At 41.3% G+C, this 24495-nt stretch overlaps 1 protein-coding gene across 5 annotated transcripts in view; it reads right to left on the reverse strand.

The window, feature by feature from the left end:
- Positions 1–18653, reverse strand: part of CREB5 (cAMP responsive element binding protein 5) — a 369817-nt gene extending 351164 nt beyond the window's left edge. For 2 of the 5 annotated variants that reach the window (XM_075922155.2, XM_075922150.2), the window contains exons 1-2: positions 18363–18652; positions 15134–15206 (exon numbers count right to left, since the gene is read on the reverse strand). In XM_075922155.2, coding sequence (XP_075778270.1) covers positions 15134–15136 — 3 coding nt within the window. In that variant the 5' untranslated portion in view covers positions 15137–15206; positions 18363–18652. Of the gene's footprint in view, positions 1–15133; positions 15207–17634; positions 18026–18362 lie in introns of all 5 variants that reach the window. The other 3 variants (XM_089776648.1, XM_006133220.5, XM_006133216.5) reach the window with 3 other exon arrangements.
- Positions 18654–24495: the final 5842 nt, after the last annotated feature.

The raw sequence follows: 24495 nt of genomic DNA on the forward strand, positions 1-24495 counted from the left end.
AGGCTTTGCCAGAGTAAAGCCTCAGAGGCGCGGGGAACCGCCGCTGCTGCCGCTCCAGTCTGGGTGCCTGTGGTCTGCTGGGGACGGTCCCCAGCAGACCACAGGCCCCCGGACTGAAGCCGCAGCCGCGGGGGGGTCCCGCGCCTCTGAGGCTTTGCCAGAGCAAAGCCTCAGAGGCGCGGGGAACCGCCGCTGCTGCCGCTCCAGTCTGGGTGCCTGTGGTCTGCTGGGGACGGTCCCCAGTAGACCACAGGCCCCCGGACTGAAGCCACAGCCGCGGGGGGGTCCCGCGCCTCTGAGGCTTTGCCAGAGCAAAGCCTCAGAGGCGCGGGGAACCGCCGCTGCTGCCGCTTTGACTGAAGCGGCAGCAGCGGCGGTTCCCCGCGCCTCTGAGGCTTTGCTCTGGCAAAGCCTCAGAGGCGCGGGACCCCCCCGCGGCTGCGGCTTCAGTCCGGGGGCCTGTGGTCTGCTGGGGACCGTCCCCAGCAGACCACAGGCACCGGGTCTCAAGGGGCAGCAGCAGCGGTTCCTGCGCTTCTGAGGCTTTGCTCTCGCAAAGCCTCAGAAGCGCGGGAACCCGCCCGGTGCCCCTGGTCTGCTGGAGACGGTCTCCAGCAGACCAGGGGCACCGGAGCAGCTTACGAACGGGGCTTTCTCGCCCCGACTTCCGGGGCGAGAAAGCTCCGTTCGTAAGTGCGGATCCGACGTAAGTCGGATCCGCGTAAGTCGGGGACTGCCTGTATTAAATATTTGTTCTCCATATAGATACTTATCAACTAACCAAGTCACCACTTAACAATCTTTGTTAAACTAAATAGAATAAGCTCTTTGAGTCTATCACAATCAGGCATGTTTTCTGATCCTTTAATCATTGTTGTGGCTCTTCTCTGAACCCTTTCCAATTTATCAATGTCCTTCTTGAATTGTGAACATCAGCACAGAACACAATATTTCAGCAGTAGTTGCAAGAATACCAAATATCGTGATAAAATAACCTCTCTTCTCCTGCTGGAGACTTCTCTGTGTATGAATTTCAGGATCACATTAATTTGTTTAGCCACAGCATTGCATGGGAAGTTCATGTTTAGCAGCTAATCCAACAGGACCTCCAAATCTTTTTCAGCCACCACTTCCCATAGAGTCCCCCATTCTGTAAGTATCGCCTACATTCTTTGTTCTCAAATGTATAAATTTACATTTAGCCATATGGCAAATGAATATTTTTTGCTTGCACTTCATCTTCCAAGAAATCCAGATTGCTCCATATTAGTGATCTTTCCTCTTAATTATTTGCCATTCCCCTTTATTTTTATTCCAAACTAGAACTTTCATAACAATATACAACTTTCTCCTTTACATTAAGATGTTCTTAAGATAGCTAGTGCCCGATTTTAACTACCTTCATGCACTAGTTTGTTTGGTGCTGATATGGCTCTTAACTGTGTCAAGTAGAAGTGATTTAAATTTCCTTCTAAGAAAGGAGTACAATAGCCATTGGCTGACACAGATCAATCATAGGTTGATACACAGTCAGGAAATGGAATTTGTTTCAAATCTTCAATCCAACTTTGTTTTTTAAAGATAAGTGGGAATATTTGGACAACTTGCAAGTAAGCTTTAGTCAACCGTTTTATATCTCTGTTGTTAGGGTGTTGCCTTTTTTCCTTTATGTAGATGTCTGAAAGGCACACCAGCATTTTACATAAATTCTAAATCTACAAATATGAAAGAGTTGGGCACAAGATACAGTAAATAATTGATAAGAGTATACAAATCAGTACTCTCCACTGATAAAACTCAGGGTTAACATTTTTTTCAAGGCAATCTACGGGATGTTTCATTAATTTTTAATGGAAGGTATGTTGCTAAATCCCCTAGGCAGTTTTAACAATATCAATTTAGAAATCTCTGTGCATTCCACTAAGCCTCCTGGACTTTTCCTCAGCCTTTATTAAACATTTTGATTTTGAGAAAAACGTATACCCTCCTCTCTTTTAAATTTCAAACAATACCCATGCTAATAAGATCAAATACTTTCCTTGTACTGAGTATTAGCATTATTTTTTGAAATGGTGTGTGACTTTGCAATCTTCATACTTCATGATCATAGACCAAGAGAAATTCTGCATCATTAATCAAGTGAAAAAAATTATGTGAATATTTCCAGTTCATTTATGTTCTTCATTTTTTAAACAATGTCTAGAAGAATAATAGTAAAAATCATCATACAGTTGAGGTAAGAAAGCTGTAGAACCAAAAGCCAACATTAATTATGAAATACATGTTGTATGATCCATTAAACTGTACCTTAATTAAAATATAATAGGTCCAATATTGGTTCTATCAACATCAATGATAAAACTCCCATAGTGTCCAGTGGAAACAGGAATGATCTGAGACGACTCAAGGGAAACGGCCTGCAGTTCTCTCTGAAAGTAGTGTTCAGTTTTCTAGGATAACAGAACTCATTCATCTGGATGAGTATTTCCTTCTTTGCACTATGGTTGTTTCTAAAATATATTGCAACCAGTGCTGCCCAAGATGCACAAGTCACCACAAACTTCTGCAGAAATCTTCTTATAGTGCCTACTCTTTACTGAAACTGACCTCTTTAAACCTTGTTAAAAACAGTAAGAAGCAAGTAACAGATCATGTCAAAGGCTAACCTGCAGAGATATTAGATAAAAAAAAAAAAAGTCCTGACAAGGAAACAGAGAGGATTATGATTAGGAAGTGTGAAAAAGTTCTAAACACATTCAGTATTGTTTTGTTAGAAACATTGAAGCATGGAAAAATATTCGGTGTATCAAGCTACTCAAAATATTTATATTAAAACAAACAAAAATGGAGATATTAAATAGTTTACCAATTTTGGAATGTGAACTGGAACAAATATTACAAATTTGGTAACTGTACACAATGCCCCTCCTTCCTCCAAGATCATGTCTTGCATCACCTCTGTGACATTTATTGAAGAATTAAAGTCCCCAGAGCAATTTAAGAATTTTTCCCTATAAAATGATAGATTTTTGTATAACTTGCTTTTCTTTATTAAACAATAATCATGAAATATTTAAATTGATTGCACCTTTTAAACCAAATCCTCAACCTCGCTCACAATTATAATAGTTTATTTAGGAAACATGGATTTAGTCTAAACCAGATTTTTTTTTAAGTTATGGGACAAATCCTGCTAACTCATAGCAAAGTTACTATGACTATTTACATCAGGGCTACTCAACACGCGAACTATGGGCCACATGCAGCCCACGGTCTATTTGTTTGCGGCCCTTGGCTGGGAGCCAAAACAAAAAAGTGGTCAATATAGTAGTCTTCTGTTGATATGTATTTTAATAGTTAAATTTCTGGACAGCTCATTGATGTCATATTGGTGAAAACTGGGTGAATATTGCATTTTATTAATATCAGCAGAACTGACTTATATGGGGCCTGTGTGTTGAGTAGTCTTGCCTTAATCTTCCTATTCATGCTTGTCAGTGGGAAAGAAGATATTTGCATGTATATGCATATATGTTTGCATGTATATGCAACCACACTGAAGTTGAGTTGTGAGTATCATTGTGGCCCCCGGGGCTTCCAAGATAGAGTAACCCTGATTTACATGAATAACGTGTGAAGGATTTGGCTGCTTTATCACCTGGAAATTTAAATCCAGACCATCTCCTCTCCTCACATCCCATCCATAAGGCATGATTTCCGATCTCTTCTGTGGAATCATAGAAAAGTAGACCTGTAAGGGATCTGGAAAGGGCATGTACTCCAGCCCACCCCACCACATTAAGGCAGAACATGTACTCCTAGTACATCACTTACAGATGTTTGTCTAACCCAGGGGTGGGCACAAGGGCCTCCACAGGCTGGATCTGACCAGCCAAGCAAGTGGATCCAGCCCGCGGAGGCCCTGATGCTCCCTTGCCCCCAGGCCAATTAGGACCTGGGGACAGGGAAGCGCAGGAAGCCTCCTCCCACCCTGCCAGGAGCACATGGCGCTTTGAAGCACCGCACGCTGCTCGCAGGACGGGGGGAGAGCAGAGGAGGCTTCGCACACTCCCCTGCACAAAGGCCAATCAGGGCTTGGGAGCGGGGGAGCTGCATGAAGCTTCCTTCGCCCTGCCCCAGCCCTGAGAGGAGCCCGCGGGACTTCAAAGTGCCACATGCTCCTCACAGGCCAAGAGAAGGCTTCCTGCGCTCCCCCGCCCCAAGGGCCTGATTGGCCTGGGGGTGGGGGAGCATGCCAAGCCTCTTCCAGGGAATGGGTGCCTAGTGGGAAGGTGGGACAAAGAGACTCCCCCACCCCCAGACCAATCATGGCCTGAGGGTAGGGTAGCCCAGCCCCTTCCCGTTTAGGCCCCGCCCCTTCCGGGTGGCCCGGTGCTACTTCAAAAATTTTTGAAGTGGCCCCCAGGCAAAAATTATCATCCATCCCTGGTCTACCCCATTCTTAAAAACCACCCGTGATGGAGATTCCACAACTTGCCTTGGAAGCTTATTCCTGTGCTTAACTATCTTTATAGATAGAAAGTTTTTCTTAATATCTAAACCAAATCTCCCTTGATTAAGCATCTATTTCTTGTCCTATCTTCTGTGCACATGGAGAACAATTAATCACTCTTTAGAGTAGCCCTTAAAATAACTGAAGATTGACAATTATTCTTCCCCTTTCAGTCTTCTTTTCTCAAAATTAAACTTGCCAATTTTTAAAGACTTTTCCCCATAGGTCAGGTTTTCTAAACCTATAATTTTTTTTGCTCTCCTCTGGTCTCTCTCCAGTTTGACCACATCTTTCCTAGAGTGCAGCACCCAGAACTGAACACAGTACTCCACTTTGTACAGTGAAATAATTACCTTCATTGACAATCCTGTTAATACACTCCAAAATATTAGCTTTTTTCACAACTGCATCTCCTTGTTGACTCATATTCAACTGTAAAATTTTCCTCTGTATTACTACCTAACCAGTTATTCTCCATTCTGTAGTTGTGCATTTGATTTTTCCTTTGTATGTTAAGTTCTTTGTATTTACCTTTACTGAGTTTCAGCTTGTTGATTTCAGACCAGTTCTCCACTTTGTCAAGGTAATTTTAAATCTTAACCCTTTCCTCCAAAGTGCTTGCAATCCCTGGCAGATGGGTGTCATCTGCAAATTATGTAAGTAGACTCTCAATCCATTATCCAAGTCATTCATGAAAATATTGACTAGCGCCAGAGCCAGGACAGTGTTCTGCAGGACTCCAGTTTGACAGTGAATCATTTATAACTACTATTTCAGTATGGTCTTTCAACCACCCAGCTCCTAATATTTTCATGTAAACAACATTGGCCTAGTTTGCTTATGAGAATGTTAGTTGGGACTGTATCAGAAATAATATTAGAATCAAGATAAAACATGTCAGCTTCCCCCACTGGGCTAGTAATGGAAGGTAGTTCTCTCCTGCCCTAACCCTGGGTAATCAGAAAAAAACCGGGGGGATTGTCTGGTGACACAGGGCTTCCATGCCAACAGAGGGCCTACCCACACCCTCTTCATCTTACACTGAGCGTGATTTCAGTGATGCTTTCACCTGTCTTATACTGCCCACCCACCATACATACTCATTCCTATGGGGTTATGCATTACAGAAGGGGCAATAAAAATTTAATGCAGCCTGACTTTTCTTGGGAGGATTATTTGTGCAGCTGAGGGAGGCCTGTCCTTGGTCTTCCCCCTCAAGTCCACAGCTCTAACTACATTTACAGTCACAGATCATTAACCAATGCAGTGCTATCTGTTGAGATTCAACTCTGGAATGGATAGTACTACAGAGGAAGCCAATTGCCCTTCCTGCATTAGAGGAAGGAGAATCTATTTGTGATAGCAATGTGGATGGGCAAGAGAAGAGAGAAATTGTGAAAACTTTACATTTTGAGGCCATATCATTCTCACCTCACTCATGCATATTCTGTGTGAGAAGCGTGATTTGGCTCTAGAATTGGAAGTGATCAGAAGGTTGCTCATGGGTGCTGGATTGTTTATACGGGTTTTTTGGGAAATATATAACACTGTAAGAGATATATATTATAGCATGTAATACTATAGGAGATATAGATATAATATTATAGGAGATATATAATACTATAGGAGTAATTTATGACTATCTAATGTTTTTGTAGTAAACTGAATAGTTTAGACTCTGATCCTGAGAATTATTCCCTGCAAGTACAGCATCTACCCATGCAAAACAATTTCCAGGATCACAACCTTGGTTTTTGCCTGTCATAAAACTCAATAACAAAGTGTTACAAAAATATTTTACAAAACGTAGTCTACCTATAAGACATAGAAACTGCCCATCTTTGTGTGGATACAAATACGAAATGTATTGAAGGTCTGCAGTGCTGCAGGAAAAGAGCATACCAGCAAAATATAAAGGATGCTCCTCTTAACCAAGCGCACATTAGCAGCTACCATATTCTCTGCAGCACACTGGTCCAAAATTTTCTTAGAAGGTAGCTTCTGTGGAATATCAGTAATTTATTCTTGCAGCACACAGAAATTACCTGAAGTTGTCACAAAGATTCAGCAAACAGGTTTGTATCTATTGTCATGCTTAATTAAATGAAGTCACTGTAATATTCCTTGTGCTAGGTATTTTGAATTTAACTTCAGTAGTAATCTTAAATTTTGGAAACTTTTTCCAGTGTGGTACCCCTAACTCTTCAATATACCCCAAGATTTTGTATTGACAATGCATAATAGAAGGTGTCAGATGCAAACTGGAAAACTTGATAGATAAGCAGGAGGGAGCTGAGACTTTTGGCATCCATAAAAGATGCATTTGGGATTTTGGCAGAAGATGTTCAGTTTCAATTTGTGGCATTAGGGATGTATATCTTCTTTCCATGTTATGTCCTCAGAAAGAAGTGACTTGAAATTTAAAAATAAAGGGTCTTGATGTCCATGTTTCTCATCCCAATAACTTTCACTAAAACTATCCACCCAGCAATGCCCACATCTCTATCCCACCAAAATTAATAAGAATGCAGGTAAATATTTCTGCAGAAATTATCTGAGCAAAACATTTAATTGTTATAATCAGGTTTCAAAGCTATCACCCACTGAGATTATAGTGCAGTTGATGCCTCTCCGATCAACACAATCTTGGTTTTATTTTGAGAAGCTGCCTTTAAAACCACATTAGGGGAAAAAGTTAGGCTCTCAATTTCATTGGTGTAAAATTTGCATCAGCAGGGTTACTCCTTATTTGCACCTACATGAATGGAAGCAGAATTCTGTTTTTATTTTTCAAATAAAAGCATTGATACAAATTCTGTTCTCAGCTACATCAATGTAAATCTAAACAAACTTCTTTCAAGTGGTGTCATCTTAGATTTACACCAGCATAGCAGAGAGTGGAATATGTATTTGTTATGAATCAGCCAAACTGTTTTCTTCTTTGCTTAGATTGGAGCTAAAATTAACATGGCTGCTTTGGACCAGACAACATCCCTGTCAGATTATATAGTGATTTCTCCTGCTAAAACTTGCTTGTTTTCACACCATCGTCACTGACGACCTCAGCACAGCATTGCTCTGATAATAATGATTTAGTCGATTGAAGAGCCAGCACAGGGAACACAAAACAATGTGCACTTAATAGTACTTTTAAAAAAATGGCATGGAAGAACAGATTTTATTATTATGGCATCTACCCTGATGGGGAAAGGTCCTCCAGATTTAAACAGTTTCAGTTAGGAGGCCTAAAACTCTTTATAGTATCCTCTTACAAAAAAGAAAAAAAAGTTACCTACTGTGTGCAGTTTTGCTAACACTATGAGCCAGATCCTCAGCTGATGCTGTTTCATTTAAGCCAATAGGGCTGCACACATTTACAAGACCAAAGATCGGGCCACATAGTTAAAATTTCTCATCTTGACTCTGTATATCAAAGTATCGGGTCAGTTGCTTCAGCACACACTGAAGTCTGTTGTGCAAATATGTTTAATTATTCTTTAGATTGCAGCTCCAGCATGGGCTAGATTAAGACATGCTGAGACTCCACGCTATGTCATGTTTAAGAAGTCCCATAGCATTACCAAAAATATGTATTATTCTAACAGAAAGGACAATGAAAATAGAAATAATAAAGTTTTATATTTGCATATATACTGGTATGTAGGAAAGGACTACAGGTAAACTAATAATTTTTTGCATTTAGAGGTCCTCCATAATCTGAGGTACTAAAATGTAGTTTATTTAGCCTATGCATAAATCCAGCGTTAAAGTGTCATATTTGCAAATGTCTTGGGCCATAACTATGTAGACATACAATAGAGCAAAATAATTCCTTCAGAAGTGTGAAAAAACCTTCCAACCAATCAAATTATTATTATTTGCCAAGTCCATCGGGATATGGGAAAGTGAACTAATATTCCAAATAAGAAAATTTTAGGCCCGTCCTAGGGTTGCCAGATGGTTTCAACAAAAATACCAGACACACTTGCCATTACACCACAATCTACATTACATCTTATTTAGAAAATACCGGACATTTATAATTTCTCATTTATATTTTTCAATTTGTTTCCCGAACAGAATGCTCGAATACTGGACTGTCCAGTTCAAAACCGGACACCTGGCAACCGTAGCCTGTCCTCAGATGATAGTATTGAAGTCAATGGAACTACCTCTGCTTCACAAGGGTGAAATTAAGAGCAAAATCTGTACCTGTGTTAATTCACCTCCTATGTTTAACTGAAAATCTGAATGGGATTTTGTTATATGTTACACAGGCATGAGGCCAGAATGGTGACTGTCAGAGAGAGACAGTGTAAGTCGATGGAGCACCTGCACATAAAGTTTGCAAGAGAAAAAAGACAGAGTGGAAGAAATATGAATTGTGCACAAATAAGTATTCCCAATATTTCCCACTCCCCAAACATAGTAAGAGTAGTCACAATAGAAGCAGAGGTATATAAACATGCTCATCTAGAAGAAACAGAAATCCTCAATTTGATGAATCAGGCTTTTGCTTTAATAATAGGATTTGCATAAACATACAATTGACAAACTAATTTGCTACATTCAGAATTGACTCCATGACTCGAATCTCTTTCAGAAGAGTTGTTCCTAAATCGTGTGAGAGAGCACGTTTAGGCCCTATTATAATTAATAGTTTTGGTTTCTACCATAACGCAAGTATCTGTACACGTCTACAGATCTTTATTTGATCCTTTCTGGTGTCACATGTCACTTAGAAAACATGTGTGTCATTTAAGCACCCTGTCAAGGATTCTTCAAAAAATATTAACAATAAAATATTCTTTTCCATCACTTTCTGTAATAATGCTTTGAACCAATGGTACACAGGCCTGCAGCACACAGGCTGCATTTGGCCCATCGGGGTTCTGTGTGTGGTCTGCAAGATATCGTGTTTACCATTGCCTATATGCAGGCTACCAGATTTCGCTGGTTTCTGTCCACATAGGTTTTTTCTTGCTGGTATTACTAAAGTGACAAGCATGTAAAGCAAAAGTACATGAAGTGAGATGGGTGCTGATTGCACACAGCATTGACTGTGAGAGCTGTGCGCTCACTCTGCATCCAATCAAAGTGCAAATACAAAGTACGCAAGTGCAGTTAGCAAAACGACCCTATCCCAGGAGACTATCTTGGTTACAACAATCTTGCAGCCCAGTGAGATGAAGGAGGGCCACTCATGCAGCCCACCAGGGAAGCTGACAGTCTGGCTAAAGCGGGGGAGAAGTGCTCTACACTCCTGGAAGAAGCGGGGCTTTGGGCAGAAGAGGTGGAGCTGGGGCAGCCAGCCCTCAGTGCTGCCTAAACTGAGGCACATACACCCCCGGCCTTTTGCACGGTGTGATGCTCTAAGTAGCAATTTGAAGGGCCCGGGGCTCCAGCCACTAATGCCGCCACAGTAGCAGCGGTGGCTGTAAGGAGCCCTGGACCCCTTTGAATCGCTGGGCCCTGGGGCAACTACCCCTTTTGCCTATCTGCCCCCATCGGCGGGTCTGCAGCCCATTCACAAGCCTAGGCTGCCCATCACTACTTTGCACACTTGAAATTAAAATCTGCTTCCTTGCTAAATTGTTTTTCTTTTCGTCTCATGTGTACACACTAATTTATTAAGGCTGGGTAATGAAAGACAGATAACAGAATGTTTAAAAGTTGGTCTAGTTTTGAGCTTCCTAATATTTTAATCTATTCTTTTAACCCTTTTGTACTGCGTATTCATTTAAAATGATATACACACAGGATATGTGTGCATGCGCACATGCGCTGTTGGGGACAAGGGAGTAAGAATTCCCCATCTTATTTTTTTACAGGATGAAATTATAAAATGTAGTCCTTCCTAATCTTGCTAGATTACCTGGACACCAAGAGAAGTCTCTAGACTTGCGGGAATTTTTTTGAATTTGTGTGAATGCTGAATCTTTAACAAAGATGAATTTTTCCTCAAATATTCATTAAGCGCTGAAGCTAAATGGTTAGAGGGGGACAGCAATAAAAAGAAATATTTCTAAACAATCGGACTAAAAGTCCATTCCCTTCTCAACTGCTCAGTGTTCACTTTCTTTATATATCTTAATTTTGCTATTTCTCTAGTTATCACAGTTTGTTCCAAGATAGATAAGATTTGAATTTCTAATATACAAAACCCTCCCAGACTTTTTATATCGAAACACACATATTTACATGTCCATAACGCCTTCTACAGGTCACCCTTAATAGCCTGCACCTACTCCCATTCGAGTTTAGTGACAATTACACCCTTTGACTTCACTGGGAGCGATCTGACTGACTAAAAATAATTCTGAGTGGTTATTATAAATACACCATGATTTGCTACTCACAATTTATGAACTTCAATGTGTAAATATAAATACCATTTAAAATATAATTATATAGTTGTCATAAAGTCTCAAATGTGAATAATGGTGTGCCAATTCACACCTCCTAACACTAATGGCAATTGGTTTGTAACCTCAATGCCCAAAATACAGAGTATTAATTAATAAAATTAATGCAATAATTCACACCTTGCAGTATCTTGCTGCTTAATTAGGTAAAATACTGTTATATGGATGTGTAACTGTCTAAATGCCACACATCCATATTCTATAACTGATAAGTGATCTAAATGGTCACTTACAAACTTTTTAAGGGGGAAGAAGTAGCAAGAGCAATATGAACAAACACATATACTAGTTAGTTTACTTGAGTACTCAAGGTAATGCTACAGTTTAACTCATCCTGTTAGAGCCACTTCATGCAACATAGGCTCCATCTAATCTTAAATTCAAGTTATTGTGCTCCAGAGCCCCCTGTGTTGAATGTTTTATATTAGTCACCATTACTCAAGTCTTGCCAGTCAGGTATTGAAGAACAAAAATCTGGGAACTGCTGGCCCCTATTTATTTCCCACATTAGTCAAATGAATTTCTAAATACTTGTGACCAGTTATAAAGCAGCAGACTATAAATGATGCCATATCACACACAATGTGCAGCAATGGTATCCTGGTGACCATGCGCCTATATAGCAACAGGTAAATAGGCTGCCACTGTCAAACGGTAAGAAAAAAAGATTTTTCAACTTAATTAAATAATTTCTCTGAAGCCCTTTGTTTCCTACCCAATCACACACACACATAAAATGTCACTGAGTCAAACAGAGTAACCTCAGTACCGCGGACTCCTAATTGGGAAACTTCAAACATCAGTAATTGTTGGGGTCACCACTGAAATGGTGTATACCAGAGATGCAAAATCCATGGGAAGGAAAAGAATTGAAATGAAGGGCAATATAGGATGGCAGTATTAGCAAACATTGCTTGCAGAAAGGCAGCAAAGAAATAGAAATGGAAACAATTATTATTTAAAATGTATTCAGAAGTAGGAAATCAAATATATATTAATGACTGATCGTCAAATGGACAAGGTATGCATAAAAGCACAAGATACAAAAGTAACCAGAACTCCACCGAAATCAATAAAACAACAAGGATATGATGAAGTGGTTTTTACCCATAAAAGCTTATGCCCAAATAAATCTGCTAGACTTTAAGACACCTCAAGACTCCTTGTTGTTTTTTTGCCAATATAGACTAACATAGCTACCCTTCTGAGGCTAAATTCAATGGGAGTTTCCGGTATCCAAGAAAAGCAAAATAAGGCCCTTATTCTGTTAAAGTTATTACAGCATTTGGGGATTGTTTTCTAACTGAAACTGAAATTCCCATACTCTTGGCTTTCTCTTCGGACCTCCCCTCTAAGGGCATTCTGGTAATTTTTAATCAGGCTACTGGAATCCCCTTACTGTGAAGGATTATATTGCCACATCTAATATCACCTTGAGCAGAATGCTGTCATGATAACAAGTCCTAAATAACTTAAAATATGAGATTCTAAACAGGAAAATGAAACAAATACCATGTAACTTTCAGAAATATTTATTTTGAAGCACGTGTGAGACTGACTTCTTGAATGGAGTCTCAAAAAAGAAGGCAGAAACAAAAATCAAAGCATAACATTTAGTAAGCTACGGATATTATACTAAGCTTTGAATGTTTTACTGTGAAAATCCTACAGCCTTCAGTAAAATCCTAAGTCAATCTCTTCTCATTTATAAAACAGTATTTTTATCACTATCTTGAAATCTACAAAAACAGATACAGCCACCTCCTTTTCTAAAATCTCTAAACCCAGCTCCCATTAATGAAGCTTTGATGGGTAATAAAAATGCAGAATGCCAATATTTTAAATTCTGCACTAAAATAACATTAGTGAAAACACTAGACATGCTATTATTTTTAAAGTGCCATAGCACAGGTAAATCAAAAACAATATACTATGGTATTTTTGGTTCAGCAAGTGTTCTTACAACAATTATTATATATACACATTGTGTATATCAGTGTATGCCTATATTTATTTTTACAGCAATGGAATTTGAGACATTCACTAGAAATATATGTATATTATATATAAGCATGTCAAATGTATCACAAACCTGTAAAAGTACTGATCTTACCCCTGTAACATGGTTAATATTCAAATTAGATGAAAAAAGAAATAGAGATAATTGCTTAAAGAACAATCTTTTAAAGATTTTAAATTGATGCAACAATGCAGTTTGTAGTGAGAGGGAAAGTTGTGCTGGAGCTTAAGTCTGAAAGTTACTAGAAGCTAAAGTTGCATTAATTTTGTGACTGTTTATTATAATAATGCTTTTAAAAAGCACAAAAAAATCCATAGTTCCTTAAAACAAAGAACTCTTCGACTACATCTGTAACAAAGAACTACTTGCCTGTATCTTATAGTATTTACATTTTACTTTGCAAACTAACTGTCTCAGAGACAAGTAGCACAGGTTACATGACATACTACACTTTGTCAGAGAAAAACAACCTGCAGAATAATGTGTTTGGATATAATAGAATGGCCACTTAGACAGCTAGGCAATTGATCAACCAGGACAATATCTAAGTCAGCAAGAGTGTGAATCTCAAAAATATTTTCAGTGTTTCCACTAAAAGAAATCCAGTTTATTGTGATAAAAGTTTATATGTAAAAAGTTAGCCCAAACAAAATTCAAGTCAGTTATATACAAGTTCATTTAGTCAACACAGAAACAGAGATTTATGCATAACAGAAAGACCTGTTGCTCTCTGCCGTTAACGGGTTCAGGTCTCAAACAACTTGGTCAACTGAAAGATATATATGTAGCAAACAGTTAAAGCTAGATTCTGTTTAGTCTCTAGTAAGGAACAATTCACATGTTGTTAAAGTAGAGGTCACAAGATACAGACCTTAGTAACTCAACTCTACTTTAAATAGATGGCAATTTTATCCTGTTATTCAAAAAAAAAAGGTAAATTAATTTGATGTATGCAGAGGGATATACACAAAAAAAAGTTCATTTTGAATTAAAATAAAACTTTAAGGGTGGCCAATCCATACACAGAAGGTTTATTAATAAATCAAAGCAACAGGTCTGCAGGGTTGCTAACTAGAAAAAATACTAAGTGACAGATTTCTAGGGAAAAAATCTTTTATGAAAAAAGAATGTAGTCAAAAGATCGGCACATCTTACCTGGGGTCCCAGAAGGAAGTAAAAAGTATCTGAAATAGCCCTGTTAATCATTTAAGACCAAATCCTTCTACAAAATCTCACTGATATCCATAAAGGTTTGCTTGAGGGAGGACAGAAGGATTGGGCCCTAAGAACTGTCTGAAGTTAATGCGAGGTCCATCGTTACTGGACTCTAGGTCTCACAGATGCAATATCACATGGAAGATCCCTTTGAAGAGTAAGAACCTCAGGGAATTTCAGGATACTTCAGAGCTTCTTCTATAAACTACAGTAAGCAAATTAATTCAAAATGTATACACACGGGGCCAAATCTTCCTTCCATTATTCAGGCAAGTAGCCCCACTGCATCATAAGGTGAGCAGGATTATGGACACAACCTCTTCCCATTTTACCTTCTCTTTTAGCAGTAATGCTTTTTCTTCCCTTTCTTTTCCCGTAGGTTGAATAAAGAGATCAGACCTTCCCTTGTTCTGAGAGTTGGGTTTCTGTAAATACAGCCTAGATTATCAATTGATATTTATTTGGTTTTCTGGTTGCAATTTGTTTTTAATATATGTTAAGATCTGGGGACAGAAGTACATATTTTTAAGTGTCTAGAATAAACGGCACCCAATATTCATTAGTCCAAGGCAAAGCTTACTATCCTTCCAAGTAGACCAAGTTACTTTCAACCACATATCAAGAAATATCTTTGTCTTTAGAAAAAAACCTCTTTGTCGCATAAAATGCTAACTGACCGCTTGTAACTGTCCATTTAAAGTTACAGTAAGACCATTCCAATTTGCTGGATTCATATTTTTAGCATTTCAATTTCCTATTCCATGGTAAGCGTGTACATGTAAACATTGAAGTTTTGGAAGCTTGATAATCTAGCTATAAACAGAGACAACAAACATTACAAATTCTATGGAGAATAATAGACACTAATTCTTTACAAACTGTGCATGAACAAAACTGACATATTATCCTTTTTTATCAATAGTTAAAGATCAATTAACAGGAAAATATGAGACTTCTTACCATTATCTGTAGAGTAAAATCAGGACGAGTTGTTTTGTTCAGTCACTAAGTCAACTTTTCTCTTTCCTAGTGACTTTAAAAAAAAAAACTCCGGTTGCTAGTGGTAGCCGGGGAAAGATGTTACTGTATATTTCAATATGTTTGTATTTAAGATTAGAACATCAGAATGTTATTTTATTAAACCAGTAGAAGACAGGTTTCGTACTTTACGATCACTATTTCAATCAAGAGCTAGTTGAGCCAACTAGTTCTGTTTGCCTCTAACAGTTTCTTTTTATAATTAGATTAATATTTCCAGTAGCCTTTAACTCACTAGATTAACTGACATGGAAAAAGTGACTAAAAACTTGTAGAACTGTCTAACCTCCAAACCAGCACAAAATCAACTTTGTAGAAAGTGTTGAAGGACATCTAGCAAGCAGCAACTTGCTTGGTTTATAATCCAGAACTGTATGTTCACAGAGAACAGTACTACGCCATCTAGTTAGCTGACAGCAGGCTTCCCTTTCTATGTTTGAAGTGGATACCTTAAAATACAGGACTTTGGCACTTGAGAATTTTCAGTTTCTTTAAAGATTCAATTGTTTATTTAAATAAATATCACAACTGGGATAATCCACATCTAGTGGATATGGGAAAATTTAGCTTATAATAGCAGAGTGACCTTCTACATCTAACTTTGATTTACAAGATAAAAGCAACTTTTAATTTAAAGAGGCTTTCTGCTAATAGAGCTTATTATTCCAGAGACAGGAATGATTTTCCTCGAAAGTTGTCCCTGTGTGCATGCCTATTATCTTCGTTTTTCTCCTTCCACTAATGAGCATTTATCTAAAGAGCCTGTTAATCCTCTGATGTGTGCTTCTGGTCAGAGGTAACAGTTTGAATAAAACCACTAATCACTTATCACTAATCACTGATCGTTAACCACACTTTTTTCTGATGCTTTGCAACCTGCACTGCTCCCTTTAGGACTAAGGAGTAACAAATGAGAAGTTTAACATTTTAAAAGTATTTTTAACATTGTAATGCTGACTTCATCCAAAGACATGCCAAAGGGGGCATTCAAACTTGTACATTTTCTACAGATTTTTTTTAATATTCTACCAAAGCGTATCTACTTCAGAACAAATTCCCACAAACTGTGTCAAAGTATAGATTTTCTTTGATTTTGTTCTCACCCTATAACTCTAGAAACAATTTATTAAAAAAAAAACTTTACAGTCTGGTTTCTGGATTATTTCTACTTGACAGTTTCAGAAGAAAATTCTTCCTCCACTGTTATTTGACACACTATATTTTCTCCAAATGGCCAGGCAAAGGAACTCTGGTGCAACTAGAAGAAGAGTTATCTTTGAAACGTATGGTCTCAAGGAAAACCCAAGAACTCTTATTGTCCTTTGGTCTAACATCTGTTTCCATCTATCTGTATATTGTTTCCTATTGATAAAATACAGAAATCCTCTGGTCATACTGTGTTAAGTAAGTACTCTTTAGACATTTTAATTGTACAAGACACACATGTGGACCATCATTTTATTGAATTAATATCCACTTTGAACCACTTCTCTCTTTCAGACTGCAACATTTATAATAAAGCCGGGAGATGACGGCTCACTCATGCCTGGACATAAATAACAGAAAGGGCAGGGTTTAGCAGGTATTCCCATTACATTCCAGAACCCTTTACAATTCTGGAAGGACAAAAGTTATCTAAAGAGAAGGAGAGAGAAGCCTAAATCACAGGAGTAATAAAGGAGATATGGATTGAATTGGGGGGGGGGGCTTAAAAAAGATGTGCTTAGCCAGTGGGGACTGTAAAAGGGAGAGTTGCTTTGTCAGCACTTCTAACCCCCTGAACCCTACAGTATCTAAGGCTGTTAATCAAACACTTACTAGTCTGCAGAATGACGTAATGGCCCAGTATCCAGCCTTATTCCCAGAGATATGTCAGAAGGGCGTGGGGGGGGGGGGGAGCGGCGGGAGAGAACCAAACATAGCGATGCAGCCACCTAACAACGAAATATACACACAGCCCACTCCAGTCCTGAGCCATAACAATAGGCATCATGTGGGGACTGGAGCTGAGGAAGGGGAGGTGGGAAGATCAGTATGTTGTGCAGTCACCAATAAAAGTCCATTTAAGAAACAATACATACACGTGAACCAGCAACCGGTAGGCAGTTGAGCCTCTGGTGCTCTGGATTAAGAAGCCTTTTCCAAAACTTAAATCAAAGTTGCAGCGATTGGAATCTAGTTCAGATAAGAAGAAAGCGAAAGCTTCACGAAGACAGGGAGACTTCTGAGAGCAGTTCTAGGAACCAAAGAGCTGTCATTACAGCAGCGGCAAGAAAAGATGTTATGCCGGAAAGAAATAAGGCAAAGATGGGGGGGGGGGGGGGGAGCATCAGCCTTCCAGACTTCTGTGTCTAGTTAAAAAAATCCTCTCCCGAAAGAGCTACAGCAAGAATGACACTGAATTTGCCACAGTCTGTACCTACATGCTCCGTGCAGACAGCGGGAGATGGCAGCAGCAGTTACATCTCAGCGGTTCTCGGACACACATGCATACACACGCTTACGGTCCCGGCAGCATACTAATGACTTCGCTAGCTCTTGTTTCAACACACGCACATACACAGCGAGAGAGTTTCAAAACTTTCCAACTGTTTGCTTGGTGTACTGAACAGAGGAATCGCAAAGTTGCTGCCCTCGCTCGCTCCGACTGCTCACTGCGCTTCTTGCTGCTTCAGCAACTTTTCCGGTGCCCCCACCGCCACCCCCACCACCCGGCCAGTCACTGAGAGGAATGAGCGATACACACACACGTTCAAAAAGCCATCTTCACAGAAGCATCTCACTGATCAAACATCGCAGCCACTAAAGCGCCTCCTGGAAAGGGAGGGGGGAATCTCAAATGAGTACTATCATACATTGAAAACAAACTAAACAGTCCCAGGCTTAGTAGCAAAAAGCTACTGTTTACTCCCCCTTCCCCCTCCCCGTTCAAACCACCCCCAACACAATAAACCTCTTTGCAATGAATGAGATGTCTCCCCCCTAACTTTAAATCCTCCCCCCCTTTCTCCCCAGTTAATTCACACACGCTCCCAGTCCCTAGCCGCTCAGTCCTATGCACACAAGTACTTTAACGCGTCCAGGAAGCGAGACTTTAAATGCACTGAAAAGTGAGTTTCATAAAGTCAGAGCAAGATTTAGAGGAACTTACCAAACAAGTGTAGAAGGGAAAGGACCAGCAGCTTGGGTGAAGGAACCACGTTGGACTGAGGGAAGGTTACAATACGTTCTATTTAGAGAAGCATTACATCACCCTCGGTGACGTCACGTGGGATTCCTGAACTTCTAAATCATTGCGGTCCCTGTGCGCCGGGGGAGCGGAGGGGTAGGCGTGCCCGCGGGGGCGTGGTCTCCCCGGACTCCGCCCCCGCCCGCCAGCCACCCAGAGCAGAGGGGGCGGGTGGCTAGTGCAAAGCAGCCACGGCTCAAGCAACAGCTTGCAGCGCTGGATGTGACAGGACTGACATGAGGCGTGTGAGTCAGCTTGGAAAAAATCTCCCGCTTTATGGATTTGGGGAGGAAGCAGGGACGAGTCCAAAGAGGCGGGTTCCCTACTAGGCTGCATTGATTCGCAGGGGCCGGGCAAGAGCTGTTTCCCGAATTGGGTGGGTTGAGCTCCACTCCACGAAGTGTGCCCCAGGAGAAGAACCGCTCCAGTCCGCCCATTAAACTCCCGCGCTGCCAGTGTACTGTGTAGCGGCTGGTGGCCCAACGCAGCAATCTCTCCCCGATTGAGCTAAAACCCTCAATCTGATATTTTTGGGGGGAGAGGGGAATACTAGGGGGGATTTTAGTTCCCACCGCCAACTCATTCATCTCTAGATCGTATCGCTACATATGACTGCTTCTCTTACACGGGGGTTTTACAACAGGACTTGCATTACTGTGCTTCATAGAAGGGATATGGGTGGAGAGATCAGAAGCTGTAGCAAGGGAGAGAAGATATTTTAGTCTTGCCTATCTATGCAGCGTTAAAGGGACACTGCCAAGGTAAAAGTAAAACACACACAAAAAAGTGCCTTGCCTTCCTGTCTTACAGCTACCATGCTACCACACAAACAACTGCCACTGACTCCACAGGGCTTTGAATCAGATCCTCACAAGCATGGGGGGAAAGAATGGCTGAAGACAAGGAATAGGAGTCTGGAGATGGGGGTCTGTTCCTGATTTCTCTTATAGATGTGCTGTGTTACCATAGGCAAATCAATTAACTTTTCTGTAAATTCACTTTCCTTAGGCGTTGGTCTATGAAGACAGTTCCTTATGTATTCACAAGTTATTTATTAAGCACCAACATGATCAGCATCATATAAGATGTAAAAATACAATTTTCACCTCAATGTTGCAAACTATAGCACGTTTTAGTTCTAGGAGTCCATTAGACTACTCCTCTGAGTAAAGTAATAAACATCCCCTACAAGAAATCTATGTGACTAGTTGACTACCCGATAAGCAGCAAGAGAGGCAGCAAGGTGGTGAACAGCAGCCGGTCTGGGGAAAGGGGAGCATCATCTCCACAGCTGGGGCAGGGGAAGCAGAGGCGTAGTGGGGGGGGGGGGACTGGGCGTGAGCTGGGAATCAGCTGTCCTGGCTCGCACTCGGTCCCAGATGCTGCGCCTCTGCTTTTTAAATGGCGCTTAATACATTTAAAAAGCAGAGCAGAAGCGCAGCAGGGGGGACTGGATGAGAGCCAGGACAGCTGATTCCTGACTTGAGCCTAGTCCCCCCACTACATCTCTGCCTTTTAAATGTATTAAGCGCCTGGCAGCACTTAATACATGTAAAAGGCAAAGATGCAACACGGTTAGCTTGCGGGACCAGGAACTAACCCCACTGTGCCTCTGCAGTTTCCCCCCTTATCGACTAATCAAGTAGTCAGTGGAAATTCCATCTACTACTCAATTAGCTGATTAAACACAATTTAACATCCTTACCCCATCCTGAGCACCTCAGGCTTCACAATTTATAGCTCTGGTACCTCTGGTCATTGATCCCAGATACTAAGTATTATACAGAGTGGTTAGCATTGTATCCTTCTAGTCATCTAGAGATATGATTGACTCTGTTGCCTTCCTACTCCAACTGGTACACAGTCTGTAGAATAGGTGCCCTAGCCCAGCCCTTTCCCTTGCTGGAGCTTGACTTATTACTAACTCAATAATAAAATATAAGCCAGACTAAACTTTCTCCCAAATCTGGGTGTTCCTAGAACAACCTAACAACCCATGGTCTAGTTTCCTCTACCCAAACAAACACTGTCGCTCTTAATATATCCTGTTTGGAGCTAACTGGAGGAACGTGCCATTAACACAACACCTACATGATCTCTATCAGGCATTCTTAAAACTTAAATACCCATCCAGGGAAGTGAAAAAACAGATGAACAGAGCCAAATGAGTACCCAGGCATCAGCTTCTTCAAAATAGGCCCAACAAACAAACTAACAGAACACCATTGATCATCACCTACAGCCCCAACTTATACCCAGGGGCGGTCCATGAGCCTAGGCGTGCTAGGCAGCTGCCTAGGCACCACTGGCCCAGGCGCCCGATGATGAAATCACAGGGCGCCGGGGTGCCCCATGATGAAGTTATGGTCATTGATGGCCGTTCAGTCAGGGGTGCCGATTGCGCCGTGCTGCCTAGGGAGCCAGCTGCCACAGCCAGCCTCGGGCCACTCCTGCTCATACCCTTCCAGCGCATCATTAATAATCTACACCCTATCCTGGAAAATGACCTCTCACTCACAGGCCTTGGGGGACAGGCCAATCTTCACCTACCCTGAAACAAATTCTTTCCAGCAACTACACAACACACCTCCATCATACTCACCCAGGAACCCACCCCCTGCAATAAACTCCAGTGCCAACTCTGTCCACACATCTATACAAGCAACATCATCACAAGACCTAACCTCATAAGCCACAGGATCAGAGGCTCATACAACTTCACATCCACTAATATGATATATGCCATCAAGTACCCACAATGCCCTTCTGCCATGTATATTGTCCAAACTAGACAGTCTATATGACAAAGGATTAATGGACACAAATCAGATATTCAAAATGGTAACACACAGAAACCTGTTGGGGAATATTTTAACTTGCCTGGCCATTCATTAATGGATCTAAAAGTGACTATCCTCTTACAAAACAATTTCAAAAAACTATCTGGAGAGAGAAACTGTGGAACTTGCCTTCATTTGTAAATTTGATGCCTTTAGTCAAGGTTTGAACAAAGACCTGAACTGGATGGGCTGCTACATTCAACAACCTAATGACATAAAAAAGCTAAGTATCAGGCACTTACAGCCCACTCTATTAGCCTCATTTACCATGAACACTCTAATTAACCATTTTTTCCCCTTCTCCTTCTCTCCACATCCCCTCTTTTTCTGCTATTTATTTGTACCTCTGGACCCTTGCTCCATTCATCTGAAGAAGTGGGTTGTGCCCACAAAAGCTCATGATACCACCTACATTTTTGTTAGTCTCTAGGTTGCTGCAGGACAATTTGTTGTTTTTTAAGGTTGACTCAGTAATAATTACTCAGAATCTTGATGCAGGCTTTTAGCTCCTAAGCCTACGGTGATGCAACATAAAAGCTCTGCATTTCTATACCACTGTTAAATAATTACTGTGCTTGACTTTTACCCATATTTTATATAGGGTTTAAAGCTCATAGAGGTCCTGATGATAGACTTTGAGTTAGTTTAGCTTCTTAGGATATGGACGAATAAACTGTTTGCAGTATAATTTGTTTTCATTTTGTCAGGTATTATTCTTGGACTCTTATAAATAAGCCTATGTTTATAAAACACCTTTCATTTCAAGTGTTCCCAATTCATATTTCAAACTATAAACAGAAGAATCAGTTCACTCACAACTGCAGCTATTTCTGGGGAGAAACATGGCAGTTATTTAACAGCACAGGAATGCTGTACAATTAAGCTCATATATTAGGATCAATAGGAGGAGAAAAAGCTGCACTGTCCTTTGTCAATCAAGAAATGCTATGTCATATAACTGATATCCTGAAATTCTGGAAGATGGGCTTCCATGTAACTGACTCATGTCAAATTCACTGGTATTTGAGTAGTGGAATAGGAGCTTCTTTCTCCAAGGGTACGTCTAGACTACAGGCTTCTGTCGACAGAAGTTTTGTCGACAGATACTGTCGACAAAACTTCTGTCGACAAAGAGCGTCTAGACTACATTGAGTTCTGTCGACAAAGCAAGCTCCTTTGTCGACATGGTAGTGTGGTCGCAAAGGACAGTTTACATGCAATAACACCTTCTGTCGACAGAAACTCTGTCGACAGAAGGCATTATGCCTCGTAAAATGAGGTTTACCAGCGTCGACAAAACTGCTGAGTTCTGTCGACGTTATGTCGACAAAACTGCTGAGTTCTGTCGACGTTATGTCGACAGAACTCAGTGGTAGTGTGGACGCAGAGTAGAAAGTGTCCCCCATTTTGGGTTTATACTATCTGACATTTTCTCTTTAACACAGTGCTTACAATGATAGATATCATCTTTGCTCAGATATTTTGCATGCTGTCACCTATATGTCACACAAAGGAACATTTAATTTACATTGTCATATCAATTAACTTACTTGGCACTAGTTGAATGCACCTGGTATGTTGTGGTCATTAATTCACTGTACATTAAGAGTTCATATGTTCTTTTTTTATCATATAAAGTAGATGCTTGTTAGGGAAATAGAAGCAGACATTTGATGCAAATTTGGCTCAGGATATTATTGTTCTATCTTTCCAGTCTTGTATCCACTAATATCAACAGAAGTCCTTCCATTGACTTCACTATACCAGACCACAGACATCACACTTATTAACCAAAATTGGCCCACATCATTTAAACCTAAGCTTAATTTTTTCTCCGTTATCCATATCTGGAAGCTCCAACACCCCACCCAAAAAACTATACATATATGATCTTCCTTTGAGCCAGTATGCTTCTCTCCCCCTCTGGACTCCGATCCTATCCAGTCACCACTTTCAGCTCTTTTTCCCAACTACAGCTTCTCCCTGCATTCTGGCTCCAACAACCAGAGCCATCCCTACAAGGCTCGGGAGCCTGAGACAAACAGCCTGCATGTGCCCCCTTAACATTTTTATACAGTGAAGTCTGATGTGAGGAGGAGACATCTGTGCTAGAGGGTCAATGAAGAGTCATAGACTGGAACCTATGGGGGTGTCCCCTGTGCTGGAGGGGGGCACAGAAAATCTAGGGTTCTGGGACAGAAAGGCAATGAATGGAATCAGCCTGATGCTTGCATGTTCCAGTGGCACTAGGACGTTGGCAGCCAGTGCAACTGTGGGTGACACCAGTAGCAGGTGAGCAGGCAGGAGTTGCTGCTACAACCGCTGGAAACAGCATGAGCCCAACAATGCTGAACAAGAAAAAAGAAATACAATGTGTGCTTGCCCCCTGGGGAATACAAGCCTGACCATTAACCCCCCCAGTCTGGCCTGAACCCTCAAAGCCAGCCTGCCTGTGATGGCTTAGCACCCCCTGCTCAACATACATATTCTGAAGTGCAGGAGCCACCAAAGTGCATGGCCCAGAGCAGTCACCCCAATTCACCATACCCAACCGAGAGCTCTGCTTGCAACCTTCATTCCTACCTGCATTCTAGTTCTAATGCTTTGTCCTCCTATCTCCCTGCTGCCTAGATGCCTGCATGGGATCATAGAGGATGAAAGAAATTTCATTTCCCATGTATAGTAAACTTCCGATAATCCGGCACCTTTAGGACCCAGGGGGTGCCGGATTATCAGATATTCTGGACTATCGGAACGGAGGGCTATGAGGGGCCTGGGGTGCGGTGGGGGATGCCACCCCAGACCTTTCATAGCCCCCCCTTCCGATAGTCTGGCTCTGCCCCAGGCATCCTGATTCAGCCGCTGCTGGTCAGTTACAGCAGTGTCTGAATCCGGTACGCCTGGGGCAGAGCAGCTGGGGTACTGCCCAGTTGGTCCCGCAGTGCCGAGGAGCAGCCCTATGGGACCAACCTGGCAGCACCTCAGCTGCTCTGCCCCGGGCTTTCTGGAGTCAGCCGCTGATCAGTTTCAGCAGCAGCTGAGTTGGGGACACCTGGGACAGAGCAGCTGGGGCACTGCCGGGTAGGTCCGGTAGCGCCACCCTTCTGCGCTGCGGGACCAACCGGCAGCACTCCAGCTGCTCTTCCCCAGGCGTCCCCAAGAGCAGCTGGGGTGCTGCCAGGTTGGTCCCGCAGCTCCGAGGGGCAGCGCTACGG

Source organism: Pelodiscus sinensis, chromosome 2, assembly GCF_052426305.1.
Source record: "Pelodiscus sinensis isolate ZL-2025 chromosome 2, ASM5242630v1, whole genome shotgun sequence".
Classification (NCBI taxonomy): domain Eukaryota; kingdom Metazoa; phylum Chordata; order Testudines; family Trionychidae; genus Pelodiscus; species Pelodiscus sinensis.